General features: G+C 46.2%; 1 protein-coding gene across 4 annotated transcripts in view; it reads right to left on the bottom strand.

Moving 5' to 3' along the window:
• TAPT1 (transmembrane anterior posterior transformation 1) overlaps nucleotides 1-22,015 on the bottom strand; it is a 198,618-nt gene that overhangs the window by 94,816 nt on the left and 81,787 nt on the right. For all 4 annotated transcript variants that reach the window (XM_034442793.3, XM_034442792.3, XM_060686729.2 and 1 more), the window contains one exon: nucleotides 4,622-4,740. In XM_034442793.3, coding sequence (XP_034298684.2) covers nucleotides 4,622-4,740 — 119 coding nt within the window. The remainder of the gene's footprint in view (nucleotides 1-4,621; nucleotides 4,741-22,015) is intronic.

Here is a 22,015-nt window from a genome sequence, read left to right as displayed (position 1 = left end):
ACCGAGTGACTGTGGTTTCCGGCATCCCGTCATAGTCAGTTGGTTCCATCACTGACTATAGGGGGTGAGATCTTGGCCCCCTCAGAGAGTGTTCGCAACTTGGGGGTCCGCCTGGACTCACAGCTGTCTTTAGAAGACCATCTGACAGCTGTGGCCAGAGGGGCTTTTTATCAGGTTCACCTGATCCACCAGTTGCGTCCCTTTCTGGACTGGGATGCCTTGCGCACGGTCACTCACGCCCTCATCACTTCCCATCTGGACTACTGTAACGCTCTCTACATGGGGCTCCCCTTGAAAAGCACCCGGAGGCTCCAACTGGTTCAGAATGCGGCCGCGCGGGTGATTATGGGGGCGACTCAATGCTCCCATGTAACACCGTTCCTGCGCGAGCTGCACTGGCTCCCAGTAGTCTTCCGGGTGCGATTCAAGTGTTGGTCGCCACCTTTAAAGCGCTCCATGGCATAGGACCTGGGTACTTACGAGACCGCCTTCTGCCTCCAATTGCCTCCCATCGACCAGTACGCTCCCACAGAGAGGGTCTCCTCAGGGTGCCGTCGGTTAGACAGTGTCGACCGGCGACCCCCAGGGGGAGAGCCTTCTCTGTGGGGGCACCTGCCCTCTGGAACGAGCTGCCCCCGGAGATTCGTCGGATTCCCGACCTTCGTACCTTTCGCCGCGCCCTTAAAACACTATTATTCCATCAAGCAGGGCTGGCCTAAAATATTATTTTAATGGATTATTTTATTTTAGATTATTGGCCAAACTATTTAATAATTTTAAATTGTTTTTTAACTTTTATATTGTTGGTTTTTTATCTTGGCTGTACACCGCCCTGAGTCCTTCGGGAGAAGGGCGGTATAAAAATTAATTAAATAAATAAATAAATAAATAAATAAATAAATAAATAAATAAATAAATAAATAAATAAGTAAAATGTTACAAACAACTATACACCAATCTCATTATTAAACAAGGATTACAAACTCTTTGCTGCCGTTTTGACAGAAAGACTAAAGAAGATTTTACAATCATATATACATGATGGCCAATCGAGCTTTCTGCTGAAAAGATAGCTAAGAGACAATGTGAGGACTGTTTTGAATATTATTGAATATTTACAATATCAAAATGAGAAACAGGTAGCCTTATTAATTCTAGATGCAGAGAAGGCCTTTGACAACTTAAATTTTGATTTTTTGTTTAAAGTGCTGGAAGAAATGGACTTTGGAGAGAACTTTATTCAAGGAATTAAAGCAGTTTACATGTCACAGAAAGCAAAAATTGTCATTAATAGTAATTTAACTAACTCATGTGAAATTCAAAAGTTACAAGACAAGGATGCCCCTTGTCTCCTCTGCTGTTCATCTTGGTATTGGAAGTTTTGAATAGAGGTATTAGGAAAGATGATACAATAAGGGGTATAAGTATCAAGAAAGAAGTTTATAAATTGAGGGTGTTTGCTGATGATCTGGTTATATTCTTCCAAGACCCAAGAAATAATATATAATATTTGATGAGAAAATTAAATGAGTTTGAGGCTTTAGCGGGTTTTAAAATAAACAGGAAACAATAATATTGATCAAGAATATATCATCTCAGGACAGTGATATATTGACTAAAATGTCGAGTTTTAGGGTCAAGAAAAAGGTGAAATACTTGGGGGTTATGTTGACAAATACAAATATAAAACTGTTCCAAAATAACTATGTCCCTCTTTGGAGGGATATTAAACAGGACCTATATCGATGGGACAAATTGCACCTATCACTATTGGGTAATCTGTAATTAAGATAAACATCTTACCAAAGATGCTTTTCTTATTCCAGACATTACCAATACTTGCAACTGATAATTCATTTAAACAATGGCAGAAGGATATGTCCAAGTTTATATAGCAAGGAAAAAACCAAGAATTAGATACAAGCTATTGTAAGACGCTAAAGGAAAGAAGAGGATTGGGTTTACCAGACTTGAAATTGTATTTTGATGCATGCTGTCTGGCCTGGTCAAAAGAGTGGCTGAACCTCCAGAACAAGAGGTTACTTGAATTAGAGGGTCATGAATTAAGATTTGGATGACACGGTTATTTATGGTATGATAAAGCTGAAGTTAATGTTGAATTTAACAATCACTTTGCTAGACTTGCCATACTAAGTGTCTCAAATAAATATACAACAAGGTTCTCTATGAAGCTGCCTCTTTGGGTGTCCCCCCAGGAAGCCTTTTTTAAAGAAAAGAAATGGTGGTGAAGCCAGACTGGTGGATGTACAGTAAAGTACTATCTTTCAACATCGGTGACCCTACATTAAAGTCGAGGGAAGAACTTGAATCAGAAGATTATGTTTGCCATTGGTTTACATATCAACAACTGAAAGAAAGATTTAAACTAAATAAAAAGATTATGGGTTTGATTTAGTTAAAAATGAATTTGAAATTTTTTATAAGATGATGTATCCTTAGTATTTAACACTGGATAAGTTAACTAGAATGTATAACGGTATTCCTAATGAATGTTGGAAGTGTAAAAGTAAAGAAGGGACTTTTTATCATTTATGGTGGACATATGTTAAAGCAAAGACATTTTGGAGTAAGATTCATATTTTAATACAGAAAATTCTTAGAACAAACATAAAGATGAAACCAGCAGCTTTTTTGGGGGGTATAATGGAAAAAGAGTTGGAGAAAAAATTCGGAACTTTAATGTTATATATGTTGACAGCAGCAAGACTACTGTACACTTAAAAGTGGAAGGACATTTTGATTCCTACCATGGATGAATGCTTACAGAAGCTGATGGAGTTGGCAGAAATGGTTAAATTGACCATTTTGATTAAAGAAAAGAATATAAGTACCTTTGTTGCCACATGGAGACTGCTTTGTGCTTGAGGTGGAAAAAAATGAAACTTTGATTTTAGGTTTTACCGATTAGACTGCTATGTGTTTATAGAAATGGCTAGTTTATATTACTATGGAAAAGCAAAAAGTTGTTGTTTGATGTTAGTGATGCAGTTATTTTACTGCAACAGAGGTAGTCAGACATTAACACATTTTTTTCTTTTCCCCAGCCCTTCCTCACTTCCCTTCCCCTCTTTCCCCTCACTGTCTTCCTATTTTGTATCTTATTTTATAACGTAATAAAAAATTCTGACAATATATATAATCACATAGATTTTTAACCTAGTGACAGGCAAAAAAAGAGCCACGGTAATAAATTGTTATTTAGAGATTTAACATTTTTTACTATCTTATTCTACAAGAAAATAAAATTCTAGTCGCAAATGGTGGTATAATGTTTTCACCTCAATAAAAGTGCACTTCTGTTGTGGCCCGTCAGCGGCCTGTGCAGTTAATAGCTGATTCCGACAGTGAGGAGGCTGGTGTGGTGCTGCGCCAGCAGCCTGTGCAGTTGGCACTCGAGTCGGACAATGAGGAGGCTGGAGAAGATGTGGTGCCAGAGGCAGGGATTCAGCCAGGGCCTTCAGAACCTCCAGAAGCTCCCATAAGTGAAGAGGAAGAAGAGGAGGAGTCTTTTCTCGATGCAGGAGCATGCAGAGCTGCGAAAAGGCAGGAGTGGCTCCTCAGGAGGAGGTCTCCTCGAGAGTAAGGCTTGGGGCTAATTGGCCACTCCCCTAGCCTATTTAAGGAAGGACGACGACTGATGCAATTTGCAGGAAACAACTTTGTTCACATTCCTTCGAGTCTTGATTACAGAAACGTTTGATTTCGGCTCTTGTTTTTCTGTTATCAGTTTTCCTGCAAATTGCTTCTGGGCATTCTGCCAACCACAGTAAGGTTACGGTTATCTGAAATACTGTGCTTCAGAACTGAGTTATTATTCTTTGAATTCTTGTCGGCTGTTAATGAAGTTAAATTAACAGCTCTTGTTCAGAAAAGACTGATTTATTGTACTTGTGTTCGAACAACTACTAAGAAAGCTCATTAGTAGTCTTTAATTAGTAAATTAAGGTTTGTACGGACTTTGTGTGTGCTGCGTTCTTTGGGGTCTGTAGCTGGGGCAGAACAACTTCAGAGTAACCTATATTGTGTACATTGTTAAATTAATCAAACTTTGATTTGAAAATTACAAGTCCTTAGCCACAGATTCTTGCATTTAACATATTTCGGTTTGTAGCATTCTCACTTTTAGTTCAGAGTTTATCTCAGATATTTACTTATTTTGGAAGTCTTAAAGAGAAATATAGTTTTCATATTATAAAGCTCTATTTCAGTGTTATAAAAAGATTATGTATTCCAATTAGAAGAGCCATGTCACCAGAGACATCTTAAGCATACATTTATTTATATTTGATATAAATACATGTAGCTCTTGAAAGAAAAATCAGTAGGCTATCGTGCCAAATGAATTGTAATTTAATTATACCCAATTTGCAAGATAAAGTACTTATGGAGGCTAATGCTTCATTCACCACTTTTAAAGTTCTATAAATGTCCTCAGCCAACTGCAAAGAACTCAGCCAGGTGAATCATTGAAACAACTGGAAATGTTAGACTCTTCAATCAAGAACCAGTATTAAACTACACCACTTAAAAACAAATTAAGACCAAGGTATATAAACAATTAAACCATGTTTTTACAAAGCAGGAAGAGTAAAAAACTTACCGCAAGCTGCTACAAGGCAATGTGATGAACCTGAACATTGCCAGAAAAACTCGCAACGGGAGGAGGGTGAATACATAAAGGAAAGCATCCAGGCACAAAAAGATTCCAAAAATCATCAACTACAGAGGAAAGAAAGAGAGAGAGAGATACAAGGTTTAATCAAGTTTCATACTGAGCTTAATTACATGTAGAACGGATATGACTATAATCATAACCATCTTCAATGAAACAGAGCAATTTACATAAAATTATATTGAAATACAAAATTCTATTCAAGGCCTGGCAAAACCAGTAGGTTTTCACAATTTAATTAGAAGCAAGGAAGGGGCACCACTCCAGAGAGGAAGTTCCAATTTTACACCAGACAAGGAACAGGGAAGTTCTCGTTTAGCAAGGTACTATTTGTTTAGAGTGTAAAAAAGAAGTTGGAACACATTCAGCAAAAGCTCTCTTTCTAAGCCACTGGCATCTGATCTTTGCAGATTTTCATAGCTTCAGTGCAATGGTGGGATTCTACCAGTTCACACCGGTTCGGTAGAACCAGTTGTTAAGTAGTTAAGCAATTTGGAGAACTGGTTGTTAGAAAAAAATCTCGTTTTGTTTTTTTCCACTTTACAGGGCTAATCCTGTAAGGAATTTTTGTTTCCTAGCCTAATCTTTATTGCCCTGCTTACAGAAACTTCCTCTCCGTTAACCCTTACTACATGCTTGGCAGTACACCTAGACTTACTGTGACTTCCAGTTCCGGAGCGTCTCGGAGTTTTGTTTTGTTTTTTGCTTGATTTTCTAAAAGGGGAAGAGTTGTTTTAAGCTTTTTACACCGCTGTTGGGAGGAAATACTCCCCTGTTGGAATTCTTCCAGCCAGGGTGCAATGATCAGCACTTTGAAGAAATAATTGAATAACGAAGCAGAAGCTTTTAATGACAAGGAACCAAGATGAGTGACATTCAGCAAGGCTTATTGGCTAGCTAGAAAGATTGACATTCAAACGTGAGTTTACATACCCTTTCTGACATTTGGTCTAAAATTGGTTTTTGGTGAAGTTTAATCCTGTGCTTGGTGATGTTTAATCCTGTGTTTAGTGATGAGATAATTTTTCCTATTCAGCTTTGTTTGGAAGGGAAAATGTTAATCTCTGTTCCTGAAAAGAAGCAGCTTCGGGAATCTGACTAGTTCCTGTATCTATTTGTTCTGGTAATTGGTTTAACAAGCAACAGATACTCTATTTGCTCCTTTGCTTCATTCTGGAGAGCTTAAATGATCTCTCTGCTAAAGGGTTTCACTTTATGAGCAAGAATTGGCTGCTGATAGTTATCATTGCATTTTAACTATTTTAATTCCTCAAGGTGCCTGCCTGATTTGTAACTCCAGTTTGCAGTTATTTCTAATCTAATGATTGGTATTTTTGTATTTTTGTACAGCTTTTTGTATTTTTGTACAGGTAATCCTTGACTTACAAGAGTTACAATGGCATTGGAAAAAGTGATTTATGACCGTTTTTCACACTTATGACCATTGCAGTGAACTGTCATTAGGGCAAATAAGCAATGCCACATGACCACCTGGCGACACCCACCAGGTCACATGAAGCAATGCAGTTGTGAAATGAGTGATACGATTGTTAAGAATGCTGCAATGGGCATAAATGTGAGGATGGTCATAAGTGTGAGGACCTGTCAGAAATGACTTTTTTCAGCCCTTGAGTAGTCCCTATGCACATAGCCATGGCTACCTAGTCACATGACCACCAAGCCACACCCACAGAATTGTTAAAAAAATTGAATCCCACCACTGCTTCAGTGACCCTAATCTTCACTCAGTAGATGAAGTGTTTAGATTAATTAGATTAACAGAGTTGGAAGGGACCTTGTAGGTCATCTAGTCCAACCCTCTGTTCAAGCAGGAGACCCGGTACCATTTCTGACAAATGGCAGTCCAATCTCTTCTTGAAAGCCTCCAGTGATGAAGCTCCCACAACTTCCAAAGGCAAGCAGTTCCATTGGTTGATTGTTCTCACTGTCAGAAAATTTCTCCTTATTATTAGGTTGAATCTCTCCTTGGTCAGTTTCCATCCATTATTCCTTGTCTGGCCTTCAGGTGCCTTGGAAAATAGCCTGACCCCTTCTCTGTGGCAGCCCCTCAAATATTGCAACACTTCTATCATGTCTCCCCTGGTCCTTCTCTTCACTAGACTAGCCATGCTCAGTTCCTGTAACCATTCTTCATGTTTTAGTCTCCAGTCCCCTAATCATCCTGGTTGCTCTTCTCAACATCTTTTTTATAATGTGGTGACCAAAACTGGATGCAGTACTCTAGGTGTGTTCTTACTAAGACTTTATAGAGTGGTATTAGTACCACACTTGATCTTGATTGTATCCCTCTGTTAATGCAGTTTAGGATTGCATTGGCTTTTTTGACTGCTGCTGCATACTGCTGGCTCATATTTAGCTGGTTGTCCACTAAGACTCCAAGATCCCTCTCACAGTTACTGCTTTTAAGCCTGGTTTCACCCAATCTATATGCGCACTTTTGGTTTTTCTTGCCTAAGTGTAAGACTTTACTTTTCTCTACATTGAATTTCATTTTGTTAGATAGGGCCCAGTGTTCAAGTCTGTCAAGATACATCTGGATCTTGAGCCTATCTTCTAGCGTGTTAACTATTCCTGCCAGCTTAGTATCATCTGCAAATTTGGTAATATTGTTCTCAGACACAGTCTCAGATCATCAGCCTTCTATATATGTTACAGTAGCTATAAAATTTACAGAACTCACTTCAAGTATCACCATCTTTCCTTCAGACATTTTCTTCTTATATAACAGAATAACATTTTGTCTATTTAGAAAACAAAAATCCACATCCAAAAGCAGCTATCATATTGCAATCACAATTCTTATCCAATTCCTAGCATTTTTACACGATCCTCATCCATCCATTCATCCATCCATCCATCCATCCATCCATTCTGTAAGAACCTGCCCCAGCTGGGCCTTCAGGAAAGCCAAACTCTTGACTCCATTGAGTTGAATCAAAAGAACTGAGAGTGTGTGGTTGTAATAAAGTCAGGCGAAATCTGAAAAACCCCACACAAACTTCAAAGCAGCTCTTTTGTGTCCCTAAACTCAACCCTCCCCCCCGACCAGTCCACTGGCAGCGCATATGATGCCACAAGATTGTTTTGAGAACACTGAGATGCTAGGCAGATAATGGTTCACTCTCAGGGCATGACAGCCTAGAAACCAGGCTGGAACCAGCTGGGAAGAAGTCTGCTCTGTCTCCGAAGACAATTCCCAAGCGGTTACAGCAAAAGCAAAATTATGTGTAAAATGCCAGCAAGCCATCCTCCCCCAACAAAACAGAGAGAAAAAGCATAAAACAGGAGAAATGTCATTTGAGTTTGTCATGATACTGATTGTGGAAGTATTTTAAAAGTTTAGGGGCTCTAACATGACGATGGTCAACCCACTCATTCTGCGCTGTTAGGAAATCTTTCCAGGCTACTAAATACTGAAGGGTTTCCCTATGTTTACGGGAATCTAGGATTTCTCAGATTTCAAAATGCTGCTCCACCTTGATCATCAATGGCTCAGGGGTAGGTAGAATCTTATGTCTAAGGAGAGAAATGGCTTCAGGTTTCAATAAGCTGCAGTGGAACACGGGATGTATCTGCTGAAGAGATTTGGGCAAGTCTAGCTGTATAGTTAGTGGGTTAATGATGCGCTTAATTGAGAAGGGCCCCACAAACTTGGGTCCTAGTTTCTTCAATGGCTATAGAGACTGGAGGTAATGGGGCTCACTTAGAGATTTTAAGCTTCATAGTGGCCTCAGGGATGGACCGGCTAAAGAAATGGAATCCTTATGTAAACTGGAGGAGACCCTAAAAATCTGAATGAGTTATCCTCCCCGAGAGCAAGAAGGAATCTGGAAGACAAACTCCTGATGGCGGTGGCACAGAGCAGGAAAAGGACCTCCCCATTATCCCCAAAGAGTATTGGGACTTAAGAGAGGTATTAAAGAAAAAAAGGGTTTTGACAAACTCCTCCCTCAGCAACCAACGGACTGTGCCATAGAGATCCTACTCATGGCTAAATTGGTGTATCCAATGATTCTGAGCAAGCTGTATCCAATGATTCTGAGCAAGTTAGATGAACTGTGGTTGTTCATTGACAAAAATCTGCCCCCAAAATCATTCAACCAGCCCAACCATGGGTAGTAGCCCCTGTCCAGTTTCATGAAAAGAACGGGATTCTTCGTCTGTGTGGATTATAGGGGAATAAACATCTACCCTTTCCTCCTGATGAAGAATATGCTAGCCCAGAGGTCAGCAACCTGCACCTCTGGCGCCGCATGTGGCTCTTTTACCCCTCTGCTGCGGCTCTGTCACTCAAAATATGCGTCACAACTGCCAATGTGCGACACCCGCCGGCACACGATTTATTGACCTTTTCAACCCTGGGTAGGCCAACCATGGATAAATCCAAGAGAAGTGTCAGAAGAAAACAGAACGTTTAATTCAACTACATATGCTAGTTTTGTGGCCGCTCAAGAAATAGTCAGGCACGGGACGGGTTTTATGGATCCCAATGTTTTCTGTGGGAAACAGGTCCAAATGGCTCTTTGAGTGTTTAAGCTTGCAGACCCCTGTACTAGCCCAAAGGCAACATATTCACTAAGTTGGACCTATGAGAAGCCTACTATCGTGTGAGAATCAGGGAGGGGGATGCAATGTCTTAAAGACCTCAAAGTGGCTTGCCACCAGGCTATCATAGCATTGATGCAGGACAATGCCATGGGGGGGGGGTCCCCCTGGAGCATAGAGGTGGAAGTGCAACAGGTCCTCTGTATACGTCCACAGGATCACAGCCCTCCCATTGCTAGTCAACTCATGACGAGCCTTCACAAATGGATCCAGCTGTTGCGCCTCCCGAATCCTGGCCCTTAGGTCCACAGGCTCCTTGGTAGCCATGAACCATTCCAGAGAGATCACCATTCAAGGTGGTATCTTGTCCTCCTCCAGGGTGAATTCAGGCTTATGGAACAGGGTGTCCACATGCTGATTCCATCTGCTAGGGAAGTACGTCACCCTGAAGTTGAACCAAGCAAAGAACAATGACCGTCACACCCATTGCTGATTCTGTGTCCTGGCTGTCCATAGGTGCTCCAGGTTCTGATGGTCAGTTTGGACCTCGACTTGATGGTGGACTCTCTCCAAGTGGTGTTGCCATTCTCGAAGGCGACTTTGACTGCCAACAGCTCCTTGTCCCAGATCATGTAATTCCTTTCCACTGCCACCAGCTTCCTGGAATAATAGGAGCGTAGGCCCGGAGGAGCACGGCACTAATGGCTATATGCAATGCATCCATCTCCACTAGATCTCCTCTACAAACGGCCGTAATGGATCGGGATGCTTGGGAATGAGCTCAGAAGCAAAGGTGGTTTTGATGGCTTCGAAGGCTCTTTGCTCCTCTGCCTCCCATCGAAACTTGACCTTTCTTGAGCAAATAGATCAGGGTGGCAAAATGGGGAACAAAGGTCTGAAAATAGTTGGTGAACCACAACAGACATTGCATGTCCTGCACCCACTGTGGGGGTTGCCATTGCTGCAGCACCTCCACTTTCTCCTGGTCCATCTCCCCACCCTCTGGCGAGATGTGATAGCCCAAGAAGTCAATGGTGGTTTGCATGAACTGGTACTTCTCCCATTTGGAGAAGAGGTGGTTCGCTCGCAGGTGCTGCAAGATCTGCTGGACATGGTCCAATTGCTCCTGCACAAAGAATGAATAAATGAGCATATCATCCAACCATGAACCGGTCCAGCAGATCTTGGAAGACATCATGCATGAAATACATGAACATGTTTGGTGCGTTGGTCAATCTGAATGGCATGACTGTGTACTCAATGACCATAGCATGTCTGGAAGACCATCTTCCACTCATCTCCCACTCAAACTCGGACAAGGTTATAGGCTCCCCACAAGTCCAACTTAGTAAAGTTCTTGGCCTGGCGGAGACACTCAATGAGTTTATTAAGGAATGGGAGCGGGTACTGATTCCGTACTGTGATCGCATTGAGCTTGCGACAGTCACAGCACAGTCTGAGCTCTTCTGACACCTTCTTAATGAATAGCACCGGCATGACTAATGGGAAGGTTGAAGGCCTGATGAACCACTTCTGGAGATTCTTATCAATGAAATCCCACAAGGCCGCCAACTCCGGTTCCGAGAATGAGTAAATCCAGCCAACGGCAGCTTGGCATCAGGCTGCTCGATCGGGCAGTCATAGGGATGGTGTGGTGGCATAGTCTGCTAACTCTGTTGATACATCCAAGTCCGCCCCTTCCGCCACACCCACTGCACAGGTATTTAGGCGATGAGCAGCACACTTCGGGCTGGTGAACCGCACCACTTCGGATCACCAAATGGCCAAAAATCATCGGCCTGCAACCACTCCAACCAAAGCACCAATGGGAAATGTGGCACAGCAGCCACGTAAAACAGCAACTCCTCCACATGCACCCCAATATGCATGCGAAGAGGTCTTGTTGATGTGACCACTGGTTCCGACTGAAGTAGCTGACCATCAATCATCTCCACCAATACCAGCAGGGTTACAGTTGCTGCGGAATGCACCACTGCATGGTAAAGTCGGAATCCATAAAATTGGTCGTGGCCCTAGAGTCCACCAAGGCCTGAACCTCCATGATTCCCCGACCTGGTAGTTACACCATAACCCTGTCCCACACAATACAAGCAAAGATCTTCGTGGTGGCGATCTTTCTCAGTGTGAATCAGGCACAGTTGGGCGGCCCCCAATTGCAAAGGCTCTTCTGGTGCCGATGTCACCAACAACTTGGTGGATTTGGATGAGGCCTCCATCCATCGTCGCATCCATCACTGCTGGATAGCGCATCAATGCGTAGGCATTAGTGAATGAGGTCCTGAATCATGGGGAGGGGGAATCGGTGTGCGTCAGATCATCTAGCAGTTCGGAGGAGAAACCTTCTTGGAACTGGTCCTTTAAAGAGGACGTTGGTGTTACCTGACATGTCTCTTCTCAGTGCGCTGCGGGAGAATGCAAGCAAGGATTAACTTCAATCCTATTACCAGAGACTGAGTTGTTAGATTTTTCTTGGCCACGCCTCCCTTTGCCTGGCTGAGCTCCAGTTTTTCGATGAAGGCATGGCAGTGCAGTATACGTGGACCTATAGAAAATATAATTTCACCCGTACCCCTGGATCTGGACTGTCAGCAGGGTGAGTCTTGGATTCTCCCACAGTGCACTGAGAACAGATGTGTCAGGTAAGACCAACATCCTTCTCCAGTGTGCTGCTTGGAGAATCCAAGCAAGAGATGTACCCAAGCTTGAGATCTAGGGGAGGGAGACTGGCCGGCCCCTGGTCCCCATGGTGGAATGTACTCTCTGAAGAACTCTTCAGCCAAAAGACGCCTCAGCCAAGGCATAAACATCCAGTTTATAATGTCTAATAAAGGGCGATGGGGATGACTAGGTCACCGCTCTGCAAATGTCTTCAATGGGAGACTGCATGAACCATGCTGCAGTAGTGGCTGCACTCCTAGTCGAGTGAGCCGTAATCCATCTTGGAACGGGCCAAGCCTGCATCTCATAAGCCTTAGCTATACAGGCTTTCAACCAGCAGTTTATGGTGGGTGACATCACCTTCCTGCCCATGGGGTCCTGGGCAAAAACTAGGCAAAATGAGCTCCTGGGCCCTGTGAAACCAGGAGTTCATCTTGAGCAGAAACGATGGATCCAAACGAAGAACCACCCTATCTGCATGGAAAATGCAAAGATCCTCCTGCACTGATAACGCTGCTAATTCAGAGATCCTCCTGGCTAATGTTATTGCCACGAGGAATGCCACCTTAAGAGTTAAGTATCTGAGGCTAGAGATCTTCAACGGCTCAAATGGGGCTGAAGTGAGAGCCTGGAGCACTAAGACCAAGTCCCAGGTGGGATAACGATGTACCACCGGAGTTTTCAAATTAGCAGCTTCTTTCAGAAAACTGCATATTCTAGGATGATGAGTAAGAGGTTGCCTGTTTTCACAGGTCAACACTGTGGCTAAAGCTGCAACCTGTCTCTTAAGGGTCTTGGGAGAGTCCCCTGTCCAATCCAGTTTATAGAAAGTCCAGTACCTCCGGAACTGAAGCTCCTAAAGGGTCAATGTGTCCCAAAGAACACCATTGGCAAAAGGCCGACCAAGTGGCATCGTAGATTCAATTTGTTGAAGGCCGTCTAGAAGCCTGGATGGTCTGAATTACATTCCCAGAAAGCTTGTCTCTCCTCAGGAGGCTCCTCTCAAGTGCCAGACGGTCAGCTGGAGCCACTGAAGCTCCGGATGGACCACAACCCCTTAGCTGAGGGAAATCCTGACCCTGGGAATCCGCCAGGGGTGGGACACTGAGAGGTTGACCAGGTCTGCATATCAGGGGCGCCTGGGCCAATATAGGGCAAGAAGAGGGACCTCCGCCCTCTCCTCCAACACCTTTCTGATGACCCTTGGAATGAGGGGAATTAGAGGAAAGGCGTAGAGCAGACCCCGAGGCCAGGGACTGCAGACATCATTGATCCCTTCCACCCCCGGGGCTGCAAACCTGGAGAAGAACCTCGGCAACTGGGTGTTCGAAGGATGAGCAAATAGATCTACCTTTGGGTGACTGAATCGCTCACACAGTTCTTTGAAGAGATCCGGATGCAGGCACCACTCTGAGTGGTCTAGGGCAGGGGTGGGCAATTGTGGCCAAGCTGTCTCAGGAATTCTGGGAGTTGAAGTCCACAGGTTGTAAAAGAGCCACAATTGTCCACCCCTGGTCTAGGATCCTCCTGCTCAGCCAATCCGCCCGCACGTTTGCAATCCCTGAAATATGTTCTGCTCTGATGGATAGGATGTGTCTCTCTGCCCAGAGCCCCAGTTTCTCTGCCTCTGTCATGAGGATTTGGAGCGACTGCCCCCTTCCCAATTTATGTGAGCCTTTGTGGCCATATTGTCTGTTAGTATGACCTGACACTGCTGACCTGACACTGCTTCTTGAAAATGATGTAGGGAAAGGTGGACCGCCCTTACCTCCAGCCAATTGATATTGTTCTGGAGATTGATCAGAGACCACCTTCCTTAAACCACCTGTGAATGGAGGTGGGCGCCCCAACCAAAGAGGCTTGCGTCCGATGTGATCGTGATGTGCTGGGTCTCCTTGAAGGCGCATCCCCGTCGTATGGCTGGAGAAGTCCACCAGTGGAGGGACCGTAAGACCTTTGGTGGAAGTTTCACTTTGGTCTTTGAGTCGCTTTTTCCGGCTCTCTGATGCACTAACATAAACCATTTTACTGCCATGGCGTGCAGCCGCACCTAAGGCACTTTCACTAGGCATGAAATCATCTTCCCCAAGAGCTGCAAGAGGAGGTTCAAAGGCACCGACCGCAGAGCAATTATCTTTTCCACTAAGGACTGTAGACTTTCCTGGCGGTTTGATGAGAGGAATACTTGTCAAGATGTGGAGTCTATCACTTTCTTCTAGATGAAGAAGGCGGGTGGAGGGAACCAGATGGCTCTTTTCGAAGTTGACCATGAAGCCATGGTCCTGAAGAGTCCGTATTATGGTCTGAAGATCCTGTTCCACTCACGAGGCTGAGCTCGACTGGATTAAAATGTTGTCCAGGTAGCATGTAATCTTATAGGGATTTCCCTGATGTGTGCTGCCACCACTGCCACCACCTTTGTGAAGGCCCTGGGAGCCGACGACAGACCGAATGGCAGAGCACGGTACTGGAAGTGGCACCCTGCATACAAAAACCTCAGGAACTTGCAACGGCAAGGTCATATGGGCACATGAAGATAGGCCTCCTTAAGGTCTACTGATGTTAATACGTTGCCCTTCCTGATGCAGCCCAAGATGGATTGAAGCGGCGGTAAACCACGTGGGTGTTGAGTTTCTTTAAATCCAGAATTCCCCTCCAGTCCCCCAAACTTTTCATTACCAAGAAGAGGATTGAGTAAAACCCTCATCCCTCCTGGCCTTCTGGAACTGGCTCGATGGTGTTGATCTTCAACAGATGTCGGATCTCGGCTTCCATCAGGTTTCTTTTCTCGATGTTGACTGAGACTGGACAACGAATAAATCAATTTAGGGGGGGTGAAGAGGAATTCCAGTGCGAGGCTCAATCACACTGTCTACAGAACCCATGCATCGGTCATGGTCCCTTTCCATTGGTCCACAAATTATTGTAATCGGTCGCCAATGGGAGATGTGGTGCTGTAGTCATTTGCATCGATGAAAGGGGCGACTGCCTGACCCACGAAAGGGCCGCTTGACAGAAGCTTGATGTCTCCCTCTGTCATGATAGGAAGACCTATTCGGGAACCGCTTATGTCCCTGAAAAGATGGTCGCTGAAACTGCAAGACATTGGGCCCAGATTCTGCCGGTTGATACGGCTGTGATAATAAGGCTCTACGATCCGCCCGCCTGTGCATGTAAGGCATGGTTTTCTTTTTGTCCTTGTTTTCAATTAGGGTGGGGTCCAAGGCTTCACCAAACAAGTTTGCACCCTTGTAGGGAGCTGAAGCCAACCTCCATTTTGAACGCATGTCAGCCTGCTAATGGCATAGCCACAGGAGGCGACATGATGTTACAGTGGAAGCTAATGCCCTGGATGTGAATTTTGCTGAGTTCAAAGTTGCATCAGCTGAAAACTCTGTGGCCGCCATAAGCTTGTTCAGGTCCTGATGCAGTCTGGTCTCATCAGGAGGCAGCCTTGCCTGCATCTGACATAACCAGATTAAATTAAAGAAGGAGGCTGCAGTTGCTGACCTGATGGCCCAAGCAACTGCCTGGTGCATTTTGCGAAGAGCCATTTCTGCCTTCTTGTCCTCCGCCTTTAAGCCTTCCACAATGTCAGCCGGAAGGATGGCTGAAGATGTCAGCAATGCCACTGGAGCATCTACCATTGGTAATTGAAGGAGCTCCTCCAGGTCAGAGCCAGCGCAATAAAACTTCCTGTCGTTCCCACTAGGGGCTGCAATTGCACCAGGTAGGGCCCATTGATGCTGAATAACATCTAAGAACACCTTAGGCAAAGGAATTACCTCTTGTTCCGGAATGGGCTCTGAAAACAAACCCTCATGTGGATCTAGAGGAGCCTGGCATTGACCAGAAGGTTCCACTACTCCCATGTTTGTAGTTGTCTTAGCCTTAAATAGTAAGGACTTAAATAAAGAAGAACGAAACAGATCTGAAAAAAAAAGGTTTATCAGGAGTCATGCCTTCATCATCAGAGAATTCCTATTCACCTTGATATTCCTCTCCCATAAATTAATCTGTATTATGAATAAATTGCTGTGGAGAAGACAGAACAAACAGCAGAGGCATATTTGTTGGAAGCTGAACCTGCAGGCTGGGCGGAGGAGGCTGAGAGTGTCCTCTCTGCTGCAAACCTGCTGCTATGCCTTGAGAAACTGCTTCAGCAATTAAATTCTTCATATCAATAGATAGCCCAGATTCCTGGGCCTCCTCTGGGCGGAGCCCCGCCGCAGTAGGAGTAAAAGTAGTGTCTGGCACAGAGGCCCTAACAGAAGCAGGTCTTGAGTGCACACTAGTAGTGGCTGCACCTGAGAATGGCAGAAATTCCTCCTCCTGCCCTGTTGCAAAAACAGACAGAAGCTCACCAGCTCCCTCTGGTGACCAATCTCTTTGCTGCACCTCACTGAATTGAGGAGTCAAATCAGGTTGCAACGATGCAGGAAATACATCTTCTGCAAAAGAGAGAGTGGGGTCTCTGGGCTCCTGAACTTGTTGCTGGGCTTTGGAAAATTGCTATTCTAGAGCCTTGTGGTGCTTTTGGCATCTCTTTCCAAGGCAGCAGTATCCTTCTTAGATAAATGTCTTTTGGAACTTTCCTTTTGAGATGCCCCCTTAGTGGAAGCCCTGGTATGCCTGGGGCTGCAATCTTCAGCTCTATGGAGTCTGGGAGGATCAGACTGGTCCATGGTCAGGGATAAGGCTCTTTCCGCCATGCTGCCACCGCCCACGCTTATACAGACCAGACCCAAGATCCTGCACCAGATCAGGTCTCTCTGTCACTCCAAGGGTGGTGATGGATACATGTGGTAGACCCGGGAAAACCAGCACCCTCACAGAACGTCTGGCTCCACAGCTTGCTCCTAACCGCTGCTCCTAAGCCCCAGCCATGCCTCTCAGCTGGGCGTAAATCAGTGCTAGAGTGGAAATTTTCCACTCTCCAGTGCCCCGCAGCGAAATTCCAGCTCCAAGGCTCACTGCCTCTCTGCGCAAGCGCTAAAGCGCCACTGCTCCTCACAGCTGATTAATAAATGGGGCGAAGGCAAATTCTGCTGCTCCCAGCGCAACGTGGCCAAATTCAAAGTTGCCAGTCCACCACAAGCAAAATAGCGCCGAGCCCGGCAACGCTGCTGCTCCAAGTGTTCAGCCACGCCTCAGCTGTTTTAAAATGGCATGAGAGCGGGATTCCAGCTCTCCCAGTGCCACGTGTATTGGGTGAACTGCAATTCCTCGGAGTATGTCCCACAAGACGGACAGTGACTCCGGAGCCACCCTCCCAATTGGGAAAAGAGAAAGTAGTGGTGTTTGTGCCCACAGATTAGGAATCAGCTCACTCACCAGCGGCTTGTTGGGTAGAGAATCAGGAGCCTGCACCACGGGGGATCCCCATTCACAGGTTGGCCCGGGATTAGCTGCCTACTCCTTGTTGTCTTTACGGTGGTGGCAGTCATGCCAGACTTGCCAGGGTAGACCAGCACACTCACCCGCAGTGGGCAGGCTCCTCCAGGGAACTAAAAGCCCCAAGATGGCCAAAAACGCCTCTTGTATCCTTCTCCACCCTAATTGGCTTAGTTGTTGAAGAATCCAAGCAAGATCCTATTGTCTTAGACTTGAATTACTGGAGCAAATTTTTCCACGTGTCTCTCGGCTGGACTGAGTTGAAAACCTGGAGCCAGGCAAAGGGAGGCGTGGTCAAGAAAAATCTAACAACTCAGTCTCTGGCAATAGGATTGAAGTTAACCCTTGCTTGGATTCTCCAAGCAGCACACTGGAGAATGGCCTCGTTCCATTGACGTTCCTGTCTGACAACCCAAAATTCACTAATGTAATCCGCGAGAGGCCCTTGACCTTGCCACATCTCTGTTGCTGGCTCACCATCTGGGCCTTGACAGAGTCCTTGAATGTAGCCCACAGCTGATGGCAAAACCTGGCATAATCATCCACCAAGGGGTGAGGCTATGTTAACAAGGAGGTCATCCAGTGAGCCGTGGACCTTGTCAGTAGGCTAATCAGAAACCCCACCTTATCCCAGTCATTGGAGAAATCCTTGGCCCGGAGACTCATGTACAGTATGCACTGGCTAAAAAACCCCGGGAACTGAGCTAGTGAACCATCAAATTTGTCCGACATCGCTACAGGGCATTTGAAATGTGGCCAACCAGCCTGCAGCTTTACGAGCTGCATAGAGAGGAGAGCAACTTGCTGGGAAAATGAGGAGCTGCTCCATCTTCTCCAGCAAAAGGGGTGTTGGTCTTACCTGAAATGCACCTTCTCATTGGGTGGAGACAGCAGCCAGGCATGGGTTGTACTCATCTATTCAGATGAAGGACTGAGTCTGTCAGTGTTGTTAAGTCCCACCCCTGTTGCTAGGGGCTTCCAGCTTTTGGCAAAGACAAAGAAACAGACTCGACGTGTAGGAACAAAGAGAGAAAGTTAGCAACAAAGACCAGACTGACAAAGAGTGGGGCTGGCTGCCATCTCCACCCAACGAGAAGGTGTGTCTCAGGTAAGACCAACCCCACTTCTCCATAGTGGTGGAGACAGCAGCCATGCATGGGACATACCAAAGCTTACTGTTCCTAATTACAGGCGGGCCCAGTCTGGTCAGAAGACTCCCCTCTGGTATGGACCTGCTGCAGGACCCTATGGCCAAATGCCACCTCAGCTGAGGCAAATTTGTCCAGTTTATAGTGGACAAACTTCCTCCTGGAGGGGGAAGTCCAAGTCGCCGCCCTGCAGATTTCAAGCAAGGAGGCCTGCGTGGCCCATGCTGCCTTGGCCACACTGCGTGTAGAATGCGCTGTCAGATGAGCGGGCCTCGGCAAGGAATGTAGGTCATACGCCGAATCCATCTGCCGATGGTAGGAGTCACCTTGCAACCTAAAGAGACTGGGATAAAGGAGACAAATAACAACTCCGTCTTTCGTAAGTCAGCAGTTCTTTTAAGATACATCTGAAGAGCCCTCCGGACAGCCAATGGCATTCCAAGGGGTGAGCAGGGTGAGGGCAGAAATCGGGCAGGATCAGCTCCTGCATCCGATGAAAGGGTGTATTGACTTTAGGAACAAAGGTGGGATTGAGACGAAGGACCACACAATCAGTGTGAAAAACTCACTTCGCACAGAGAGGGCGGCAATCTCCGAAATTCACCTGGCGGAGGTAATTGCCACCAAAAAGGTGACCTTACATGACAAAAAGCGAAGGCTGGTAGTCGTACAGGGCTCCCTTAAGAGACTTCAGTACAATAGACAGCTCCCAAGTGGGGTATCTGTGCATCATGGGGGGAGGCATAAGTTAGTAGTGCCTCTCAGGAATCGCTATATAGTGGGATGCTGCAATAAGGAAGTAAGGGACCCACAAGCTAGGACAGATGAGAGAGTCACCACGTGCCTTCAAGCCAGGACAGATGAGAAAGCCGCCACGAATGGTGTTAGGCAGTAGCCCACTATCAAGTCCATCCTGGAGAAATTCCAGGATCTGGGCTATCGAGGGCTGGAGTGTGGAAACAGTCAAACGGTCACACCAATTACGAAATGTCTGTTGTGGCAGAATAAATACATTCCATGGAAGGCCGCCAAGAAGCCTGGATAGTCCGGATGGCCCTGGAGAAGCTGTCCCCACTCAGAGCGCGCCGCTCAAGCACCAGACGGTCAGTTAGAGCCACTGTGGGTCCAGGTGGCCCAACGACCCCTGGCTGAGAGAACCCACGCCCTGAGGGATCCTCCAGGGTGGGGCCACCGATAACATCTTGTGGTCGGCGAACCAAGCCCTCCGGAGCCAATGAGGCGCGAGGAGGACCTTTGCCCACTCCTCCAGAATCTTTCGTACCACCCTGGGAAGGAGTGGTGGAGGGGGAAAGGCATAAAGGAGCCCCCGTAGCCACAGACTGTGGAGAGCATTTACACCCTCCTCTTGTGGAGCTGGAAAGCGGGCATAAAAGTGGAGAAGGTGTGCATTCTCTGGGGTAGGAAAGAAATCCACCTCCGGGAGGCCAAAATGGTCTGTCAGGTCTCGGAAGAGGGATGGGTGCAGGTGCCACCCCTCATGGTCGATGACTATCCGGCTGAGCCAGTCTGCCTGCACGTTGGACACCCCAGAGATGTGCTCTGCTGTCAAGGAGCACAGGTGCCGCTCCACCCAGAGGCCTAGTCTGGAGGCTTCCAACATCAAATCCATGGATCTGGTGCCCCCTTGGCGGTTTATATGCACTTTCATGGCCAGATTGTCTGTAAGTACCAGAACATGTTTGTCTGAGACCAACTTCCTAAAGTGCAAGAGGGCCAACTCCAGCCAACTGGAGAAAGTGCTCGCAGTTCCAGCCAACTGATGTTTCGTTGCAGGTCGCGGCCCGAACATCTGCCTTGAGCAACCTGAGTCTGGAGATGTGCCTCCCAACTGAAGAGGCTGGCGTCTGTCGTCAGCACTAGACAGTGAGGCTCGTGGAACAACCGCCCTTTGGATATGGCCAGAGACCTCCACCAGGTGAGAGATCTGCAGATGCTGGGGAGAACCTGGACCCTGGGAGGGGAATTGCCTTCGCCTGCCTTCTGAAAAGGCAAAAGAAACCATTGAAGGTCTCTTGCATGAAGGCATGCCCATGGGGTGATATGAATGGCCAAAACCATTTTGCCTAGGAGCACTGACAGTAGCGCCAAGGAAACCTTACATTCTTTCTGAACCTTACCAACTAGCTCTCTTAGGCTGGCCTGCAGCTCCTGAGACAAATATACTTTGTCCTCCAGGGAATCAATCACAGCCCCAAGATGGAGTAATCGGGTCGAAGGGGTCAGGTGACTTTTCTCCATGTTAATGGAGAAACCGTGTTCCTTAAGACAACGAATAGTTACTTGGAGATCCTCGATGGAAAGGAGCCTTGAAGAGGACTGTATTAAATTATCATCCAAGTGATATTGGGCACAGACAGGTATGGCCCTAAGGTGGGCTGCCAAGGCGGCTAGCACTTAGTAAAGGTGTGGGGTGAGAAGAAAGCCCAAAGGGTAACACACGGTACTGATAGTGAGTACTGGCATAACAAAATCTAAGGATTGTACGGTGGGATGGAAAAATTGGTATGTGCAAATATGCTTCAGTAAGATCAATAGAGGTGAGGAAGTCGCCTTTCCTGATGCCAGACAGAATAGATTGTAAATACTGCATTCTGAACAGTTTACACACAATGTATCGGTTCAGCCGTTTAAGGTCAAGAATGGATCTCCATCCACCCGAGGACTTAGGAACGGGAAATAGAAGGGAGTAAAACCTTTGCCCTGCCTGATCCTCAGGAACCTTCTGGATAGCGCTAATGTCCAGAAGACGTTGCATGGCCAAATCCATGAGAACCTTTTTGTTCCTATCTTTGGAGACAGGGCAGCAGATAAAGAACCTCGGGGGAGTGGAGAAGAATTCCAGGGATAGACCAGATCTTACAGTATCCTTGACCTGGGTGTCCGATGTAAGAATGTCCCATTGGTCAGCAAAGAGAGGTAGCCTGCTGATGGGGGGGGGGTCGGACATGCAGTTAACGATTGTGTCGGAGTGAATGACTCCCTCCCCCTCGAAAGGGCCATTTACCTGGGAAATTTCTACCGTTTTGTCCTGTTGTCCCTTTTGTCTAGACCCAAAGGAACCCTGAAAACAGGAGGGTCCTGCATCCCACTCAGATCCCCGATATTGAGGTCTGTGGTAAGGAGAAGTATATCGGAGACCACTCCTCCGTTGAGTGCTTGGCAGGATCTTGCGCTTGTCTTTCATTTCAACTAACAGTGGTTCCAAGGCTGACCCAAATAATTTGCCCCCCGTAAATGAAGCGGAAGCCAGATGCCACTTGTTGTGGGCATCCGCCGGCCAGTGTCGCAGTCAAAGCAAGCAATCCATCGCCACCGCAGAGGCCAAAGATTTGGAGGTGAAGCGGGCAGAATTCAGCGTCGCGTCTGCCAAACATTGGACCGCTGCAATGATTTTATTCAAATCTTACTGCAGCCTGACATCCTCCACTGGCAGCTTATCCCTGAGTTGGTGAAGCCAAAGTGACCCTGTTTAAAAAATGACGCAGTAGTGGCAGAGCGAATTGCCCAAGCGATT

The sequence above is a fragment of the Pantherophis guttatus genome, chromosome 8 (genome assembly GCF_059756535.1).
Source record: "Pantherophis guttatus breed Tessera chromosome 8, ASM5975653v1, whole genome shotgun sequence".
NCBI classification, from domain to species: domain Eukaryota; kingdom Metazoa; phylum Chordata; class Lepidosauria; order Squamata; family Colubridae; genus Pantherophis; species Pantherophis guttatus.
This window is presented reverse-complemented; position numbering and strand designations above follow the sequence as displayed.